Source organism: Sceloporus occidentalis, unplaced genomic scaffold, assembly GCF_023333645.1.
Source record: "Sceloporus occidentalis isolate IW3139 unplaced genomic scaffold, rSceOcc1.0.p SCAF_1, whole genome shotgun sequence".
In the NCBI taxonomy this organism is placed as follows: Eukaryota; Metazoa; Chordata; class Lepidosauria; order Squamata; family Phrynosomatidae; genus Sceloporus; species Sceloporus occidentalis.
Window position 1 is genome coordinate 213320096 of NW_028316981.1, and position 21807 is coordinate 213341902.

At 42.4% G+C, this 21807-nt stretch overlaps 1 protein-coding gene across 1 annotated transcript in view; it reads right to left on the minus strand.

The window, feature by feature from the left end:
• Window positions 1-21807, minus strand: part of RBPMS (RNA binding protein, mRNA processing factor) — a 111130-nt gene that overhangs the window by 8971 nt on the left and 80352 nt on the right. The window contains exon 7 of the mRNA XM_089488821.1: window positions 3860-3929. Coding sequence (XP_089344947.1) covers window positions 3867-3929 — 63 coding nt within the window. The 3' untranslated portion in view covers window positions 3860-3866. The remainder of the gene's footprint in view (window positions 1-3859; window positions 3930-21807) is intronic.

Genomic DNA, 21807 nt, shown 5'->3' on the forward strand with positions numbered 1-21807 from the left:
TTTCCTGAAAAGATCAGATGAGGGCAGGGTCAACAATTGGTGCCCTCTGAGCCAAGTTCAGCTGACTGTATCCCCAGTCCACTTGAGAACACAGCTGAAAACAGCTGAACAGTGGGACAGGGAAGGAATCACAGTCGCAACAGAGGGATTTCTCAGCAAATCTCCTGGGAGGATGGGAACCCTTGGACCATCCTTATTTCTCTTTCAGCTTGTGGCAAAACAGAAGCCACACAGGAGGCGCTCTAGAGTTGAGGCTCCCAAATTAATCCAAGCCATCTTTGGGTTCACCATCCCTACAATTGTAAAATAACAACAGTGACAAGTAAGATTTACATCAAGATGTCACAGTGCCATGTGGTTTACTATTCCAGGCAGCTAGTCCTAGGCCTGTTTATAAACACAACTTTGAGGGGGCTTTAAACACGAAGTGACCATCTAGTCATTCCTGGTTTTAAAAGAAACTGCTTTGGGTGATGTAAAAGAGCCCTGGGGGTTCATATTTAAATGAGAAACTCTGCCCCACAGACGCATCTGGGATTATGATTGCCATTCCATGGGGTGGGGTGGAGGTTCTGGGGCAGAGCCATGGGGAGCCTGTCAAGATCAGAGAACATTAAAAAGGACCTCCAGACCGTCACACATTGTCCCTACTTGCTATAGAGAGTCTTCCTTTGCCTATCGGGGTTCATCTCAGAATGCCAGTTCCATCCTTTTGGTTTGCAGGAAGCTGTTTTTGAGACAGAGATGTTGTAACTGAGCATCCAACTTCACTATTAAGTTTGTCTTCCACTAGTAACCGTCCCCTGTGGTACGCAGAGGTAGAAAGAGTACTGGGTGTGTGCTAGTGTGCATTCAGATCACATTGGTTGGAATCCTATTGTTAAGAGGGTTTATGCCATTGTATGTATTTCTGGGATGTAGGGAAAGAAGCTATTCGGTATCTCCTCATGCAATGTCTGCTCCCTGTGGAAGGCAGTTTCCCAGTGCTTGAGTGTTTTCCCCAGTCAGTCCTCTGTATCTGGCGATTCTTTAGTCATGGATCCAAGCATCCACAGCTTGAAAATATTTTTAAAATATATACATTCCAAAAAACAAGTCTTGATTTTGCCATTTTATATAAGGGATGCCATTTTACTGTGTCACTGTATTTAATGGGACTTGAGGATCCATGAGTTTAGGTATGCAAAAGGGGGTCCTGGAACTAAACCCCAGTGGATATCAAGGGCCTATGGTAAACCCACTAGGGAAGAGGAGGAATATCTGGTGGTAGTCAACAGAATAAGCATTGCCCTCATGGGTCTCCAGTGTTCAAAAGTGTATTTGCAGAGATGGGGGGAGAGTCTTTCTTCTCTTGTCCCAGCTAAGAATTTGTAGCGGGGCCATTAAATGGTTACAAGGACATGCTGAATTGTTGGGAAGCTGCCTTTCACAGAGGCCAGAAGGTGTAGTTCAGGGGAATTGCATGGGCAAGGCATTATGCTCTGCCAAATAAAATGTAGGTTCATGGCCATAGGGTGACAATGCCTTCCCATAGGAATAGTTAGTGCACACCCTGGCTCAGCTGTATGTATGCCTTAGTATAGATACCATAATCCTCTGAAGCACATAATGGGGTTTTCAGGAGCCACTGGAAAAGGTTACCTTCTCACGCAAGGTTTTGAAAATCCTGCTGTAGAAAAATTAGCAGCTTAGGGCTTGGAAACTGTTTAGGAAAGTCACATTTTGGACTGCAACTCCCAGCATGTTCAGCCAGCATGGCTACTGGGTTTTGAAGTTTTTCTCCAAGCTGTGTGCTTGACCTTCTGTGATTGTTACCAGGACCAGCCTTCTTGCAGGGGAATAAAGTCCACACTTCGTTCCCATCTCTGCAAATGGGTTCTGTCCATCGTGGCTTCATTCTTAATTGTTCCCACCCCCTGCCTCCCAAATTCATCTGCAGTATTAAGTCCAGCCTGCATTTCTCTTCCTCTTTCAGCCATTGAAGTCCTGGCCTTCAATAACCCTGTGTGTACATGTGTTTGATATACAACTTTCTAGCTTTGATGTGCAGCCAATGACGTTTTCATTAATTTTTAAAAACAGCAGATTTGTTTTATTTGGCTAAAAAATGACCAGAAGAAAATGGGGAGGGAAGATGACTGGTGTTTTGTTTTCCTTTTAGAAAAGAAGAAAAAGGAGCAACAGATAAAGAGACTGCATGTTCTTTGCTTTTTTTCTTCAGATGGTCAATGGAGCTATTTTGCAGTTTGGATATGAAAAGCAGGAAATGTAGTGCTGTCACTCGTTAAATGAGCAGGGTTTGGGCCACTCTCTTCACCTGAAGTGAAAATAACCCTCAAGTTTCACAAACCACAGGAGGAAAGTGATAAAAACATTTAACTCTTTGTTAACTGCCCTCAAGTTAGCTTCAACCTCTGTGAATGAGGCATCTCCAAGAAACCTTATCTTCAACAACCCTCCTCAGTTCCAGTAGACATAGAGCCATGTCTTCTGAGTCTATCCATCCAGTGTGCAGTCTTCCTCTCTTTCTATTGCCCTCCACCTTTCCAACCATTATTGTCTTTTCTAGCAATTCATGCCTTCTCATGAAGTGGCTAGAATATGACAGCCTCAATTTAGTCATTCTGGCTTCTAGGGAAATTTCACATCTGATTTGTTCCAGGATCATTTGTTTGTCTTTTTAGCCATCCATAGTACCCACAGAACCCTTCTCCAGCACCACCTCTCAAATGAATTGATTTTCTTTCTGTTAGCTTTCTTCACCATCCAGCTCTCACATCCATACATAATGATGGGAAATACAATGGCTTGGACAATCTGTATTTTAGTGAATGCTACTGTGAACTGAACTCTACTATGATGGTTGTTAGTTATTCTGTTGAAGGAGAGAGTACTGTTGGTTGACCATGCAGATACTATAACAATCTGATAGCTTTATATCTGAGTATAAATTTGAATATGTTCAGCAGGATACCTCAATAGAGGAATGGACTCATAACAGATCCCATCAGATCTTGCCTGCTGCTGCATCCAGACATCTGGTAAGCATTACTGGGTCAAGTTGCCAACCCTCTCTTCAGTTAGCCTGATTTAAATTATATATACAAGGTCAACTTGCTTGTCCAGGATCGAGTCCTGGATCATACAGGATCTTCCCAGTCACTCACCTGGCATTAAGCAGCTGTACTTTGTGCTGTGGTGGGGTTCTAACAGAGAAGCCAAGAATCTGTTGGTTGGATGGTGACTCAGAAGGAGGAACAGCCACAAGATGTCTCTCCTAACGTCTCCTCTTTTGGTTTGTTCTAACTTCTCTTGCCTATTATGACTGAAATGGCAGTGCGCCTTGTATTTTCTGAGCAGTTTTTTGGGGCAACCAGAAATACTGAACAAACTATCATAAACAAACCTGGGTCAGTATAGCCTGAAGAACTCCCAATACTTAGCCAAAGCTGGCCCCATACGGTTCTCTTCAATGTTGTGTGCATTCAAGACAGTGTGCCTTGCCCATGGTCACCCAGTAGGTTTACATAGCCAAATTGAGATTTGAATCCTGGTCTCCAGAGTCCTAGTCCAATGCTCAAACCATTACACCATGCTGGCTCTACTCAATAGGTGATCCATTTTCTTATTTAGAGAGCAAACATGCTGTCCTGGCAAAATCTATCCAAGGAGGCTTGTGCAGTGAGAATGCATTGAGAATGCCATGTCTCAGCCACCTGGCCAAAAAACAAAAACCCCAAACAAAAACCCAAGCAGCAGAGGAAAAAACTGAGGGGGTGGGGGAGAGAAGCAACAGTCCTTGCTCTCCCCCTGGTGTTATCCTGGAGCATTTTACAAAGGGTATTCACCATCGACTTACACAGTATTCAGCAGAACTGACGGGACTTCCAACCCTGAGAAGTAACCTCTGAGGGAGGGAGCCAGCGCATCTGAAAAGAGGGAACAAAAAAGAAGAAGTGAAAAGGAGAAAATACTAAAGTCCTTCAGAGTACAGATCTTCACTTTTTCAGACCAAGACTCATCTTTTGATCCCAAATATCAAGGCAGAAACCATTTTTTATCTGTTACTTTATGCACGTGTATATTTAGAAATGTGCTTACTTAACAGGAAAAAGAATACACACATACACACAAATAAAAAAGCAAGTCAGAAGATAGAAATAAACATTAGCGACAGTAAGAATGAGCCAAGGAATTACAAAAAGCAATCTCCAGTGCCATTCAAGGAAACTCCAGAAGCTATGTCAGGTTTCTCTTTCTACTCCTGTCTCTAGTGGGAATAGATGTAAAGAAAGGAAACAGAACAATTGTACTCTTCACAATAGTTTTACAACTGAATATTCTGAAAGATACATCTTGCCATGTAGGGTTAAACATTATTTAAAGACTGTATTATAATTATTTAGAGGCAGTTCTAAAATGAACTGAACTACGATAATTACTTTTTGAGTGAATTATGAACAAACCTGCTGTAACCAAAACTAAAAGCAAAGGTAACCTGTCACTAGCCCAGTTCAGCTTATCCTGATGGTCACTACCATATAACTGCATTCACAAATCCCCCCCAAAAATCACAATAACAAGTATAGAATTTGCATAGACATGTTTGAGACTACCAAATTCCAACATTTGAGAGAGGACTCTCTCAGACTTAGTAAGTGACACCAAAAATCTCCTTACAAGCTTTAAATCAAGATACAACACAGAAGATGTCCATAGTTTCTTGCTGTTGTTGTGTGCTTTCAAGTCACATCTGACTTAAGATGTCCCTATCACCCACAATTTTTTTTTAAAAATGCTTAGATCATTATACTGTGGTATGCCTTCAAGTCGCTTCTGACTTATGGAGACCCTAAAGCAAACCTTTCACAGGGTTTTCTTCAGAGAGGGTTTGCCATTGCCTTTCCCTGAGTGTGACTTGCCCAAGGTCAGCCAGTGGGTTTCATAGCCGAGCAAGGATTTGAATTCTGGTCTCCAGAGACCACCACTCAAAACACTACACCACACTGGCTCCCATGCTTAGGTAACAGGAAAGAGATATCCCACACTTTATACATTTACCTACCTACTTATCTATGTTCTAGAAGGTTTACTCTATGACTATGACTCTGGAGACCAGAGTTTGAACTCCAGCTCAGCCAAATAAACTTACTGGGTCACACTCTCTCAATCTCAGAGGATGGCAATGGCAAATCTCCTCTGAACAAATCTTGCCAAGATAACCCTGTGATGGGTTCACCTTAGGTTCACCATGAATTGGAAACTACTTGAAGGCACCCAACAACAACAAAAACCATTGATTCAGTGGTCTGCTCAAGTAACTAGATATTCCAAATTAAATCCAAAAGAAAGCTATACCATTAGCATTCTAATTAAAACTTGGGCAAATAATGACAAATTGATAATGGGGATACACCAGTTGCAAAGGGGGTGCAGGTTTTGCAATAAAGTAGTCTCCGAGTCTATGTCAGGAGAATACAGAAGTTGCACTTCTGCTTTAAGGCAACTCTCCATTCTTCAGATGCTACAACCAGCCCATCCTGACTCCAATCATACTTCTAGTTTAGACTTTTCCCTGCAAATGAAAATAATGATCTCATCAAAATGTATGTAAGCCCTGCATTATGTGAGAAAGCAACCAAGATGAAACAAAGCCTCCAGGGTGTTCTGACACAGTGGCGGCAGCAATACAGCTATGCTAAATTTAGCATGCCAAACTTTGCCACTCAGAAAGCATGTATCTCTCTTGCATGCATGCACAAACATTTCCCCTTCAAAAAGCGAACTTTTTGACAAATATACATTATTGAGGTATGAGTGTGCACACTTCCAAAATTACACCAAGTATGTGAATATGTATACTTGCAAAGAAATGATTTAAATGAAAATTGATGCAAATCAATCCTGCCTTTCCAGGTCACACAATATATATACCCAAGTCCTTTCCAGGCAAGCATTCTCTGAAGATGCCAGCCATAGATGCTGGCGAAACGTCAGGAAAAAACTCTTCTAGAACATGGCCACATAGCCTGAAAAACCCACAAAAAACGATGGATACCGGCCATGAAAGCCTTTGACTTCACACTGAAAATTGATGTGTTCGTTTTATAGTTTCATCTGGCCCAATTTACTTACTCCCTCTTTCCATGCTGGTTTCTCTATTTCAGGAAATACAGCTTTTCTTCACTGATTCTTATAACATCTATCCAATTAGATTATTATTAAGTCTTACATTTTCCCCAACCTAGTACCTTCTGGATGGACTGGAGTACAGCTCACATCATCCCCATCCAGAAAACATCTGAAGGACATCAGGCTGGGGAGGGCTGAACTAAGTTATTCAACAGTGTGCAAAGATTTCTCAATTATGGGACAAGAACCACAAACTGGGGAAGTCAGAAATTGCTGGGATTCTGGAAATGATCTGCTGCTGTGGGATAAGAAATTGTAGATTAGAAGGTGTGGGGTGAAAACAAAACCCTGCTGTAAACACAATCCGCAAGATCCCAAGCAGAGAAACTTCACACAGCAGCTGGAAGAAAAAGCTCCTCAGTTCCTGCCCTAGAGGTCAATGCCTGGGCAGCCCCTGCCACATTTCCCTGTAGGCTCTTTTCCAGTCAGCCTTCCTACTTGGAGAGAGCAGCTGTCCACTTCTGAGGTCAATGGGCAGAGGAGTGGAACTGAAGCCAGGCCCAGCAAAGCCAGGAATTAATGCTGCTAAGATGATCCCTTTTCCTTCAACCCAAACGTTCGCATTTGCAGAACGGAAACACGCACAGTCCGCATGATCACTGCACACAACCATTATAAGGCAGAAAGGGACACACAATAAATCAAGAAAGGGCAGAGCTCAAAACATTTTGAGAAAAAGAAATCTACTATTATCTCAACCCTAGTTTAATGAGACACAAGAGGATGGTCTCTCTCAGGCTCTACCACTGGCTGATGTAAAACTAACAATATCTTCCTCTGAAGCAGTGTTGGTGATTCGAAGCTATGTTGTGCTTTGCTGTTATTAACTGCCCTTGAGTCAACTCCATTTCATGGCAACCCTGTGGATGAGACATCTCCAAGAACCCCTGTCCTCCACTGCTCTGCTTAGGTCCTGTAGATTTATGCTTGGGACGTCTCTAATAGAATCTATCCTTCCAGTATGCAGTTTTCCTTTCTTTTTACTTCCCTCTACTTTGCCTAGCATTATTGTCTTTTCTAATGACGCATGACTTCCCATGATGTGGCCAAACTAAGACTGCCTCAATTTAATCTTCTTGGCTTCCAGAGAGTTCAGCTTGATCTGTTCTGGGATCTATTTGTTTGTCTTCTTGAGTGTCCATGGGATCCTCAGCACTCTTTGCCAGCACCATATCTCAAATTAGTTGATTTTCTTTCTGTCAGCTTTCTTCACTGTCCAGCTCTTGCATTTATTTATTATTACAAGCACATTATGCTTACATTCTTAATTTCAAACACAAGACAGCTGAGATCCAACATTCCAGTTTTTTCTCTGTCCTGCCATCCTCACAAGCGTGGCTAGTGAGGATGAGGAGAGAGCTTTCTCAGTGGTTGCTCCGAACTTGTGGAATTCCCTTCCATGGGAAATTCAGTTGGCTCACTGTCTTCTATTTTCCCCCAAGCAGGCAAAGACTTTGGTTTTTAAGTTACTGTGGCAGAAGGCTCTATTCATGGGGAAAAGCTTGTGTATTAAATAGGGGTTTAGTATTAAATAGTGTCAAATGTTTGTATTACATAGGGTTTTAACTTCATGGGAGCTGCCTTGGGTCCCAGGACAAGACAGGTGAGATATAAAATAAATAAACAAACTGACAGATAGGATACTGGCCTATGAGTGGTGATGATTAAAAGCTCTGTTGCCAGCTCACAAAACTTAATAAAAACAATACAATAAATGTAATAAATTTAAAAACCACAAAAACAGTCAAACAGATGGAGCAATCCCAGCCCACAAGTTAAAAAGCAAAACATAAGGCATTTAAATGTTATTAGATGCTCAAATCAACATGGTGGAGTTCATGTTGTGCAGAAAGACACCAATAATGTTCCCAGACAAGCATGTTTAAGAAAAGTATTCTGAAGATAGTAGCCTTCTGTTCTGTTTCTGAGCATAGGAGCCTACCTCTGCTAAAGCCAATCTCACCCTGTTCTTCCTCTGGCCAACACTCTCCACAGGGAAAAAAAAAACATGACAAAGTGCAACCTTCATATATTATTATTATTATTATTATTATTATTATTAACTTTTATTTATAAAGTGCTGTAAATTTACACAGCGCTGTACATACAATCTTTTTAATCGGACGGTTCCCTGCCCTCAGGCTTACAATCTAAAAAGACACGACACAAAAGGAGAAGGGAGTGGTGGTGGGGAAGGGGATCAGGTCCAGCAGTTCTTCTCTACCTCCAATGCCTGGACCAAGGCAGATGGACTGGAGGAAGGGCTTGGCTTCTTAATGGATAGTTAAAACGAGGCATCCTGGGGCAGAGAGGGGCTCACCCCTGGAAATGCTTTGCTAAACAATATAGTCTTTAACTCAGTTTTAAAACTGAGTAGAGAAGTGATGAGGTGTGCACGTGGGGGAAGAAGGTTCCAGGAGTAAGGGGCAGTAAATGAGAAGGGACCAATCTGGGAGGGGGCAGTGGCAATCCTACACTGGGACAGGAGACCTTGACTACCAGAGCGGGTACGAGTAGGAATGTAAGGAGAAAGAAGTTCAGATAAGTAAGGAGGGGCCAGTCCATGGAGGGCTTTGAAAATCAACAATATATAACCTTCTTTTTCTTTTTCTATAACTATCATGTCAAGTAGCTGTCAAAGGAGACAGCAAGCAGAGCAGTCAGAAGCCAGATGGCACCAGAAAGATCCAACGGGTTGTTGCAGAAGGAAAATCATTTTAAAACCTTTCCGTGAAGTTACAGTTGACAGTTTTGCTGTGCAGCACTGCAACACAAGCAACAAACTACTGTAGTTTAGAAGAGCAAAGCTAGGTTTTATCCTGCTGAAGGGAGAACCCAATATAACCTAAACATAACAGTGGGGAGTTTATTAAAAGCTTAGTGCAACCTTATCATTCTCTGTATCTCTAACCAAGGGGATGTAAAGAACCCAAAGGGTGTTCCACACAACACACCGCAACAAAAAGATGCCATCGAGTATACAGCTTGCAGGGACCCCCACTCCATTGTGCATCTCTAGAGAATGTCATTGGCATGACACAAGTGTCTGTGCACATCTGTTTGACTTATTCACACAATAAAATTCATAAAGGATACACATAGAAAGGCCTAAATTCCCTTGCTAGTCCTGATGAGAGTAGACCCACTGAATCAATGAGATTTAGCTACATGTTGACTCACCATTCAATAACTGACTGAATGTGTCTGCTCTAGTTGGGGCTAGCCAACAGGATACCATCCAAAGAGTGATAAGTGGAGAAAAATCTAAGCCTCCTAACCCTTTCCTTCCTGTTCAGCTTCACTGCAGAAACACAAAAACAGGACACTGAGCTTAGAGCAGGTCTATGAGCTCAATGCAGCCTCATATGTCCTTTCTGCAACCTTCAATCCCACCTCCACCAGCTTCTGGATCCTCTAATCTTTTAATAAAATTTGGAGAGCCAGCATGGCATGATGATTTAAGTGTTGGACTATGACTCTGGAGACCAAGGTTCAATGCCCAGCTCTACCATGAAACTCACTGGTTGACACTAGGCAAGCCACATGCTCTCAGCCTCAGGAGAAAGCGATGGCAAAGCTCCTCTGAACAAATCTTGCCAAGAAAACCCCACGACAGGTTCGCCTTAGAGTTGCCATAAGTTGGTAACGACTTGAAGGCACACAACAACAACAACATAATCTCACTCCATTCCCCAAAGACCTTGAAAAGGTGCTAAAGAAGCTCAAAAGAGAAACTAGAACTGACTTCTGGTTACTTCCAGTTCAGATTTACAGCCAGTGTCCAGCCTATTTTGGGAGTGCTGTGGCACACAAGGGCGAATCTGGTCCCTTGTTGTGCTTGCCCATCCCTGGCCTAGAGCCCATGGGTTTGGCAAGTCATAACAAACATGGCAGTACTTGGAGAACCTGGCCAAGCAAGTGGTATAGCAGCCCTGTGCTTACAGCTAAAGCAAACAGGATGACCAGATGTCACAACCTCAAAGGAGGACAAGGCACTGTAAAATTTAAGACGTTACAAAATGAAAGCTAAAAACATCAATACAGTGGGGTCCTTGGTATGCGCTGGGATGTGGTTCCAAGACCTGCTGTGGATACCAAATTCCATGGATGTTCAAATCCTTTAAATATAATGGATAGGAAAATGGTGTCCCTTGTGGTAAATACAAGATCTGCTTTATATAATGTATATATTTTTTGAATATTTTCAAGCCATGGATGCTTGAATCTGTGGATAAAGAATCCATGGATACAGAAGGCCAACTGTATCAATATAAATACATGCTTCTTAGTTGTACTCAGAATGGAGGACATTTTGGAATGTCCTGGAAAAGGAGGATATCTGGTCATCTTGAAAACAAACCACTCCAAGATTGTGTATACACATGCACGCATAGAGCATGGGATTAGCAGTGGAGTCTTATGTCAGAACTGGATATGGACCAATATCATCATCATCATCATCATCATCATCATCATCATCATCATCATCATCATCATCGGATTTAGGCTAGCCCTGATGGAGCCGAGCCTGCCTGGTCAACTCCCTCATAGGCTGGAAGATGACAGTTGTGGAGGGAGGAGTCTCTTCTTCCAGGCTAGCCCTGATGGAGCTGGGCCTGCCTGGTCAACTCCCTCATAGGCTGGAAGATGACAGTTATGGAGGGAGGAGTCTCTTCTTCCAGGCTAGCCCTGATGGAGCTGGGCCTGCCTGGTCAACTCTCTCATGGGATCTGAAAAATGTACACTAGCAAACTGCATGGTACATACAGAACAGAAAGGAATAGCTGGAAATGGCTGGAATTGCAACCTAGGAGCAAGAATCCATTTAGCCTTGTGTTTCTGCCACCCCCAACAGCCATAACTGACTGCTAGCCACCAACAGGGAAGTACTAGATCTAGCAATAATAGTAGGAACAGTACTAGATCTAGCAGTCTAACAACAAGGACAATTGTCTATTTTGCACCTGGAGCCAAATGCAATCACAATACTGTGCCAGGGGCCTTCTGGATTAGACCTAGAACAGTGAAATTGGCAGCTGTTGGTTGTGGACTATGTTCCACCTACTACCTACTACCTACCTATAAGGTAAAGTGAGTCAGCTGGAGGAGGAAGCATAGCGGTGGAGGGACAACCCAGTAACAGTCTAAAAGAAAGGTTGGGAAAATATGTCAGGCAAGATACATGTGGCCCTACAGCTGTACCTATGGCTCCAAGTCCCCCAATTTTTTTTTTTTAAAAAGCTTTTTTTTAAAAAAGATGGTGTTTAGATAAGGGCTGGTTTGCTGAGAATGATTAATTTATGGGATGGAAGATTTGCAAACCAGAAACATGAAATATATAGTTGTAAGATTGAGGTTATGAGTTCTATTGGAATAGTTATTTGGAGAATACATATGGTAGTACCACAAAGAAGAAGAAGAAAAGAAAGAGAATATGATTAAGAGTTTTATTTTTCCTTGTTGCACAGATATTTTGAAACAAAATACAAAGAAAATATAAAAATAATCCAATAAAACCTTTAGAGCTAAGGAAGTAAAGAAATATGGAGAAATATGGAGAAGAATTAAAAATAGATGTATATGTTAAATATGGATATGTATTTGTATGGAATAATGGAAGGTATATATGATTTATGTAAAACTAATAAAGAACATTTGAAACCTAAAAAAGCTTTACCCCCAAATACCCCCAAGAATGTGTTGGGAGCAATTCAGCCACGTTTTTGCATCCCTTTGGTCATTCAGGATCAGAGAGGTCTTTTTTCCCCAATAGAAAATTACCCTGGGAGTACCTGGAAGCAGTTGTGAGGGGGGGACCCATTTTTTCAGGGTTGCAATGGGGAATTGTAGTACTCCAAGATCTCCTGGGCCTTTATCACACGAGCAAAATTTGAAGCTATCCCAGGGTCAGTGTGAAGGCAATGCAGGGGCAATCATGTGGTTTCAATCAGGAGCCATCTTAAACACAATTGGGGGTCATTCCAGGGTTAGGTAAATCCTCTTTCCCCCCAAATTTACCTAATCCTGGAATCACCCTGGAATGACCCCCAATTGTGTTTATAATGGCTCCTGATTGCATTTGGCGTCGTGTGATAAACAAACTTGAAACTTTACCTAACCTTGGAATGACCCCTGATTGTGTTTAAGATGGCTCCTGGTTGTGTTTGGTGTCGTGTGATAAACAAACTTGAAACCCCATGATTGCCCCATGATTGCCTTCACACTGACCCTGGGATAACTTCAAATTTTGCTCGTGTGATAAGGGCCCTGGAAAGGCAATGCAGCCCCTAAGGCTCAAAATTTGCCCAGCCCAGTCTACAGGCAACAACTGTTCAGTATCATTCCCCCATCCCTGAGAAGAGTGATAACCGGATTCTTAGCCGATTATTCATGCGATAATTAGATAAGCACAAACACCAACACTCATGCAAATACAGTGGGCCCTCCTTATACGTAGATTTGCAATGTGCGGATTTGAGCATACGCGCATGGCAAACCCGGAAATTGTCCCTCTCCTCCCCAATTCTTTCCCTCCCTCCCTCCCTCCTTCCCTACTTACCGTTTGGCCTCCAACAGTCCACCCAGCCCTTGCGCGAAAGTGGCAGCGGTGGAGAGGAGGCCGAGGAGGCCTCTGGCGCTGCTCCTACTCCCCCTCTCTGCCGCCACCACCATGGCTAGGGGAAAGGCCGAGTGCTGCTCCTGGAGGCCTCCTGGCCTCCAGGAGCAGCACCTGGCCTTTCCCCTGGTTGTGGCGGCAAGGAGGCTGAGGTGGCGGATCAGAAGCACCAGAGGCCTCCTCGCCGCCTTGGCGGTGAAGAAACGGTAAGTAAGAAAGGAATGATGGAGGTAGGAAGGGAGGGAAACAGTTGGGGAGGAGAGGGACTTTTGTCCCCAATGGCGCCACGCGTGCACACATGCCACCATTGGGGACAATAGACTTGAGCATACGCAGATTTTGGTATATGCGCGGGGCGGGGGGCTGTAATGCTGAAAAGGAAAGCTCTTCACTCACTAACTGCACCATCTTAATCCTTACTGCAACCACAGTTCTACAAGGCCCTGTTGTCACTTTCTCTTGGCACATTATTCTTCACAGTGAGTGAATCCACAGTGCAGAATTAATGCAATCACATCGCTTTGACTGCCATAGCGCAATGCTATGGAATTCTGGGATTTGTAGTTTTATGAGATATTTGGCCTTCCCTGTCAGAGCACTCTGGTGCCACAACAAACTACGAATTCCAGGATTCCACAGCACTGAAATGTGGCAGTTATAAGTAGTGTCAAATTGCATTATTTTTGCAGCACGGATGCAGCCAGTGATCCATAAAGACTCCATTAAATAACAAGTTACATCCAGCACGTGAACATTAATATAAGAGGTTGGTGCTACTTCTCACTTCAAGCAAATACTTGTACATGTGAAAGGGACATCACAGCTTTAACACACCAGACATAACAAAATGCTTCAGCTCATTGCAAGGGATTCAGTTCACACTTTCAATTGGCACAGAATACATATACCCTAATTAAACCCATGGGCTCAAAGCTAACTGAAAAGCATGGTCCCTCTAGCAAAAAAGGAGGAAAATCAACACATTATAGACAAATGTGTTTTAAATTATCAGGATCATAGCACATTCCTTTAAGGTGGTTTATTGTAACCATCTCCAAGATAGCCCATTTCAGATGCCTCTTTTTATATAATCCACTGAAATGAACAGAAGCAATGCCACTGATGGATTCAAAGGTAGAAAAACTTTGTCTTCCAAATGTCCCTTCAACTCTCAGAAGCCCCTACCAGCATGATTAATAATAATGGATTGTGAGAGTTGCAGTCCAAAACGTCTGGAGGGCTAAATGCTTCTCGCCTCTGGAGTAACTGATGTGAATCAGTGGCATACTGGACATTAGGTTTCAAACTGTCAAAATGACCTACTCTGTACCTAGCCGGCAATGACATCACACATTTGCTGTGTGGGACAATAATATGAGATGATGTGGTGCTGGAGATACCATAGACAGCCAAAAAGACAAATGAATGGGTCCTTGAGCAGATCAAGCCTGACATCTCTGTGGAGGCCAAGATGACTAAACTGAGGCTTTCGTACCTTGGCCACATCATGAGAAGGGAGAACTCACTGGAAAAGACAATAATGCTAGAAAGATGGAGGGATGTAGAAAAAGAGGAAGACCGCATGCTAGGTGGATGGACTCTATTAAGGAAATCACGGGTATGAAGTTGCAGGATCTATGCAGAGTAGTGGAGGACAGAGGGGCGTAGAGATATCTCATCTATAGGGTCACCATGAGTTAAGATTGACTCAAAGGCAGTTAACAACAATAAACAAAGCATCTATCTTTCTCCCCTGTACCAGAGCTAAGAGCAATGGCTGAGGCTCAGAGGTAGTGGGGCTATTAAATCAGTGGAAAAAGCACAAGAGGAACTAGATTCACCTGTCCTGCTACAGTATCATGGCCTCACTCTATTTCCCACTCACACATCAAGAAACTGGGAGGTCAATAATGAATTTCCTGTATCACATATAGACTGGCTTTGAAATCCACTGAATCAAAGATGTGAAGGACTGAGACTGTGAGATCCTTCATGCAAGCAGCTTTTACAAACAAAAGTGATATAACTGTGGAAAACCTACCTACAATTCGTATAGTCATGAACTGTATTTCACACTAACATTATTCTCCCAGTTGAGGGAAGTTTCAGTGTTTCATAATTTGACACCAACCTAGTGAGTAGCTGACTGGTACTTTCATAGTCCTGTATAAAGCCAAAAGATTCAAGACACAACAACATTTTAGTTATCATTACATCCCACTCTACCATTTTCAGTGGGAATTAGCTATAACTCACTCTCTATGGATTGTATCCACCAGGTTTTCTGGAGTCACAGGTAGGCCTCCACTTGATCCAACTATTCATTCATAACAGAACTAAACTTGACTTGTAATGGATCAACCACGGCTCATTTTCTAGGCCTATCAACTAGGAGCCCTGGTGGTGCAGTGGTTAAATGCCTGTACTGCAGCCACTCACTCAAAACCATAAGGTTGAGAGTTCAATACCAGCAAAAAGGCTCAAGCTTGACTCAGGCTTGCATCCTTCCGAGGTCGCTAAAATGAGTACCCAGATTGTTGGGGCAATTAGCTTTGTAAACCGCTTAGGGGGTGCTTAAGTGCACTGATAAGCGGTATAGAAATGTACCTGCTATTGCTATTAAAATATTAACCAACTGCTTTTAAACAAAATAATCAGTCAAATAAATTGAAACAAACATCAACATAGGGGTTTCTGAGATATTAAGGTAGTGTACGATAACAAGGAAGAGAGAAGCAATCAAGACTGGTAAGAAGGAAAGACTATGTTTAATTTCCCTTCATTCTTAGTTACCATTCAATCAGACTTTCAAAAACAGACAACCATCCTTTGAATTTGCAGCCTCATGGAACTGGTGCCTACTTATCAGCCAGTCTCTACTTACTGGCATACTTAATTTCATACATTAGCTTTTCACAGAGTTGGAAGGGACCTCAAGGGTCATCTAGTTCAACCACAAAGATACAACTAAAACACCCCTGAAAGGTGGTCATCCTACCTGTTCCAAAATCTCCAAAGAAGGAGACCCCTCCATATTCAGATGCAATCTATTCCACTGTCAAACAGCTTTTACAGCCAAGAAGTTCAGGTGGAATCTCTCCCCCTGCCCCCTTATAATTTGAATCCACTGGTTTGTGTGCTACTCTCTGAAGCAGCAGAAAACAAGCCTTCTCCATCTCCTATTATTATATTATAAACAGTTCAGGCTTATAGTCCTACTGTTTATTACTGCAGTGACAAGCTGCCCCTTTTGTCTTGTCAGCAGATTCAATGGCCAAGGACTGCATGCATTTTTTTGATAACCAGTGCTCTGAGCAAGGAGGAGTTACTGGCGACCTATACTTTCAAGGTGCCAACTCCTGCTAATCCAGGCATACTTGTCAGATAAGCATGGCCAATATGGCTACTTTAGTGCCCAATATTCAAAATGTGCACAATAGTAACCTAACGTATCTTTTAGTTCAGTGCTCCCATCTTCTGTTAGATGTGTCCAGAAACTGCTAAAGCAGATTATGGCTCGCTTGGCTTGGGATACCAGAAGCCAACATGTACAACTTGTGTCCAAGATGGACCTTCCTGTTCCTGGGATTAGCAACACATGGCCTGCCCACCCAATCTAGCAGCAAGCATCCATCACTGCCCAATGCTCTTTAATGGGAGCTTTGCTATAGTTCTGCCAAAACTGATTGGCTTTGATTCAGTCCAAGAAATACACAATGAGCTTAAAGACTGAATGCCTGAATGTTCATCTTACCCACACAAACTTATTTAACGTGTATGTATTAGCATATAAAGTGGAAGAGAGTACATAATTAGAGAACCCAATTTGTTGTTGTTGTTGCTGTTAACTGCTCTCAAGTAGATCCTGACTCATAGTGACCTTGTGGAGGGGACATCTCCAATATTCCCTGTTCTCCACTTTTCTGCTTATTTCCTACAGATTCATGCCTGTGACCGCAGTTTGATCATCTTGGCTTCCAGGGAGATTTCAGGTCTGATCTGTTCAAGAACTCATTTGTTCATTTTTTTTATTTTTTATTTTTTTTGGCTGTTCACGATATCCTCAACAGTCTTCTTCAGCATCCTATCTCAAATGAATTGATTTTCTTCTTATCCAGTTTCTTCATTGCTGTGCTCTTGCATCTGTACATGGTAACAAGGAATACCATGGCTTGGACAATTCTAACTTCTGTGCTCACTTGTGTATCCTTACTCTTTAGGATCTTTTCTAGTTCTTTCATAGCTGCCCTGTCCATTCCTAGTCTTCTTCTGATTTCTTGACTGCAATCTCCATTCTGATAAACGTTTACTATTTTTACTATTTCTTCGTTGTCTAGACTGAATTTATGCAGTTCCTCCATGGTCACTAATTTTGTTTTCTTTCTATTAAGCATTAAGCCCTTGCACTTTCTTCTTTGACCTTCTTTAATAATTGTTCCAAAGTCTGTGACATTTTATGTCTGGTGATGTATAAACTGAGCACAAAAGTGAGAATCATACAAGCATTGCATTCGCTATTCCAATATGTGGATGTGAGACCTGGACAGTTAAGAAAGAAGACAGGAAGAAAATCAGTTCATTCTAGATATGATGCTGGAGAGAGTGCTGATGATGACATGGACAGCCAAAAGGACAAACAAATGGGTCCTAGAGCAGATCAAGCCAGAAATCTCCCTGGAAGCCAAGATGACAAAACTGAGACTGTCATACTTCGGACACATCATGAGAAGGCATGACTCACTGGGAAAAAAATAATGCTAGGAAATGTAGAGGGAAGTAGAAAGAGAGGAAGATCACATGCTAGACGGATGAACTCTATTAAGCAGGTTATGTGTATGAGTGTGTAGGAACAAAGCAGAGCAATGGAGGACAGGGGGTCTTGGAGATGCCTCATCCACAGGGTCGCCATGGGTCGAAACTGACTTGAGCGTGGCTAAGAACAACAAATTATGGTGTCATCCACATATCTAAGACTGTTGATATTCCTTCCTCCCATCTTTACTCCTTCAAGTCTAAGCCTGCACTTCATATGATATTTTGTCCACATAAAAGGAACTCACTGCAGTTCCTCCTTTATTTCCATAAAAGTTCCTTATAACATCTCTAGACTATGTCAAAGCTGTGGAGTCAATGTAGGGTATTCCCATCAGTCAGAGATACATGATGGGAGGCAAAGTAGGAGAGGGCATTCACTGCTGTGGCATCCTAGCCAAGGAATACCCTCCCCTTGACAGCCCAATTGGTGCCTACATCATTACCATTCTGCTGCGAAGTGTGAACATGGTGGTTTGCAAAAGCCTTTCCAGCCTAACTAATTTTACACAGACCCATACATGTGAATGTTTTTAAACTATTTGGAAGTATTTTAACTGGTTTTAATATGTCTACTATAACTTGTTAAATTTAAATAAATAAAGGACACCAGCAGCAATAGTAAAAACTACTGTAATTCTCTAAAGGATCTCCCACAGTGCTAACATTAGAAAAGCATATCACACACTATGGTAAGGTGGCATCAGGGAAGGATTGTTAGGTCTTTGCACAGTAAGAAGCAGAGCAAGTAGGAAAGTGTTAATTCCCTCTTTCCCTAAAAATTCCTTCTTTCGTTGATTGAGGGTCAAACGCACAGGAAATAAGGGCTGCATCTGCACTGCACATATAATTCAATATAATACCACTTTAATTGCCATAGCTCAATGCTATGTACTTCTGGGAGTTGTAGTCTGTTGTGGCACCAGAGCACTCTGACAGAGAAGGCTAAGTGTCTCACAAAACAACAATTCCCAGAATTCCATAGCACTGATCCACAGCAGTTAAAGTGATGTCAAACTGGATTATTTCTGCAGTGTGGATGCAGCCTCTGTCTATCAGAAGGAGAGAGACACTCTCCACCTGAGGACCCCTTACTCCCTCTGCACCATCTCCCATTGTATGATCCTGGGAGCTGCTTCAGGCGTAGCAAAGAAGAATCTAATACAGAAGGAACAGACACCCAACCAGAGAGGATGAGATGATGGGTGCCTCACCTGAATCTAATATAGAGGGAACAGAGACTCCCAACCAGAGCTAAGAAGATGGGTGCCTCATCTGAATCCTGCTTCTCTCTAGAGGACAGAGATAAAAACTGGGGGAATGGACCAGGGAAAGGGTCTCTCATCTTCTGAAAGGACAAGTACCTCTACCTGTCCCCCTGCTGTCAACAGAGAAGAGAGTTAACCCTATCCATTCCCTCGCTTGACTAAGAACAGAGGGAAGAAGGTTTGAGTGTTGGACTATGACTCTGGAGACCAAAGTTCTATTCATATTTATAAAGGATTGGTCCTTGCGAATTAGAAAAAAATATCATCAATATATCTTTTGTAAAAGATAATACTGCTATGGTTCAATTCCCACTCAACCATGAAACACACTGGACAACTCACATGTTCTCAGCCTCATGGGAAAGCAATGGCAAACTTCTGAACAAATCTTGCCAAGAAAACACCATGACAGGGTTGCCTTAGGGTCACTATAAATTGGAAACGACTTGAAGGCACACAAATATTGATCATTTTTAACCATTTTTAAAAACGTGTACACTATTTAGAGAATCTTTTGGGGTTGAACAGGAAGATATAGATACTCCTTTTAAAAAATCACCATGTGAGATAGCAATGTATTCTGTAGAGATTAGTGGGACATTACTAAAGATGAGGTGGGACTAAATACAAGAACAACACCCCCCAATAAATAAATAAATAAATGGAGTGTGAATATGTCCAGTGTATAATTTACTTGGATATTACTACTATGATTTTATCACTGTGAAAGCATGATTTTAGTAAGTACAAATACCTAATCTGTAGTTTTATACATACCGGCAATGACAATGTGCAAATGACCCTATAACACATTTCTGATTTGGCTCTCAGTGCAGAGTCCAGTTCACACCCAAATCAGGGTTGAACACAAGTATGAACAGAGTGTTAATATAAGTTCTGCTTGATGGACTGTTAAGTCCAACAGCTGACGTTTTAGATGAAAACCTAAGAAAAATATATGTTGCCTACTAAGATACTGTCACTAAAGCTGTTGTCAGGAAAACAAAACTGTTTCCTTTTCCAGACGTTCCACCTTTCCATTCTCGGCATACATCCTGTAAGCTGCCTTGGGACAGAATAACCAGGCACCCTCTTTTTCTAGGACATGTCCTAAATTTCAACCTTCTGTCCAGAAGGAATTTCAAATGTCCTCTATTTTGAGTGTGAGAAGCATGAATTTATATTTATATTAGTGTTTTCAGCTTTTATTTTGTAATGTCTTATATTTTATGGTGCCTTGTACTCCTTTGTGGTTATGATATCTGGTCACCCCGCCTTGGGAGCCCTTTTTTGAGCATGTGGATCTGGGATCTGGACGAATCATGGCTCTAAGAACTCTAATATGTTTGTTCTGTGAAAATCACAGACATTCAAACTGGTTCTCCTCAAAAGGGAAATAGGGGCTTGAGACAAGAGCAATTTGAGGAAAAGGAACCACCACAACAAAGGGAGGAACAAAGGAATGAACGAAAGAAAGCCAAGCAAGGGTTCAGCATATCCAACAGGGCAGATTTAAGCAAGGTGACTCCCAATCGAGAAAAACAACCCCCCACAAAAAAACCACACACACACACACACACACACACACACACACACAGTCACCCAGCTCTATAAAGTTGAGATTCCATCTCAACATTAGGAAAAACTTCCTGACTGTAAGAGGATGTTTGACAGTGGAACACACTTCCTCAGATTGTGGTAGTTTCCTTCTTTGGAGGTCTTTAAACAGGGACATCTCTTGGGGATGCTTTGATACTGTGTTCCTGCATGGCAGGGGGTTGGACTGGATGGCCCTTGTGGTCTCTTCCAACTCATATGATTCTATGATTCTATAATGCCTGTTAATTAGGAATAGAAGCACCAAAACAATAGATATGGGGTTTCTGCTATATGTCAAGGTGGGACCTTGTCATAGAATCATAGAATTGGAAGAGACCACAAGAGCCATCCAGTCCAACTCCCTGCCATGCAGGAAGACACAATCGACACACCCTCGACAGATGGCTGTCCAGCCTCTGTTTAAAAACCTACAAAGAAGGACATTCCACTATCCTCCAAGGAAGTGTGTTCCACTGTTGAACACCTCTTAATGTCAGAACGTTCCTCCTAATGTTGAGCCGGACTCATTTTTCCTGTAGTTTGAATCCACTGCTCTGGGTCCTGGAGCAGTAGAAAACAATCTTATTCCATCTTCAGTGTGACACCCCATTCAAATATTCAAACAGGGCTATCATATCACCTCTGAACCTTCTCTTCTCCAGGTTAAAAATATCCAGCTGCCTAAGTCTCTCCTCATAGGGCATGGTTTCAAGAGTGATGCAGAAATGAAAATAAGAAATGTCTTGCTCTTAAAATTCCTCCTTGGCCTAGGTGGTAGCCCACCAGCATTTTGTTACTGCTCTGGTTAATGCCACAGGTATCTCCCTGGGCTGGTATGAGAGCCCAGCCCCCCTCACCCATACCCATCTCCACCAGCAACAGGCCCTCCGCCACCCCCAAGATCTGAATGAGGAACCCTTCCAGGGAAGCTTGCCATGGAATTCTTCTCAACTTGCAGAATGTACAAAGTGGCACGGCACAGGAGCGCTCAAGCGTGTAGGAGTTCAGGCCAGACGTACTCCTCAGCGATTACTGCCATCCATATTTAATTACTCTTTCTCCTTTGTTTGTTAATTTTTAACTAGAGTGCGCCAGCTCTCAGGGGCCATTAGGAGTCCCAGGCAGCAAGGTTCAGTGAGCAGAAAAAGTGCTTGTGACAGAACATACATTACTTGGCATTCCTGCCTCCCACTTTGCTGGAGAGGTGTGGAGCTTTGGGGGATTATTTTCAGCCTTGTACTCATAGTCTGCCCCACTGCAAGTCGTGAATAAAAGATAGTGTTCCATTTAAAGCTAATTTTCCTTTTCCTCCTTGTCAGA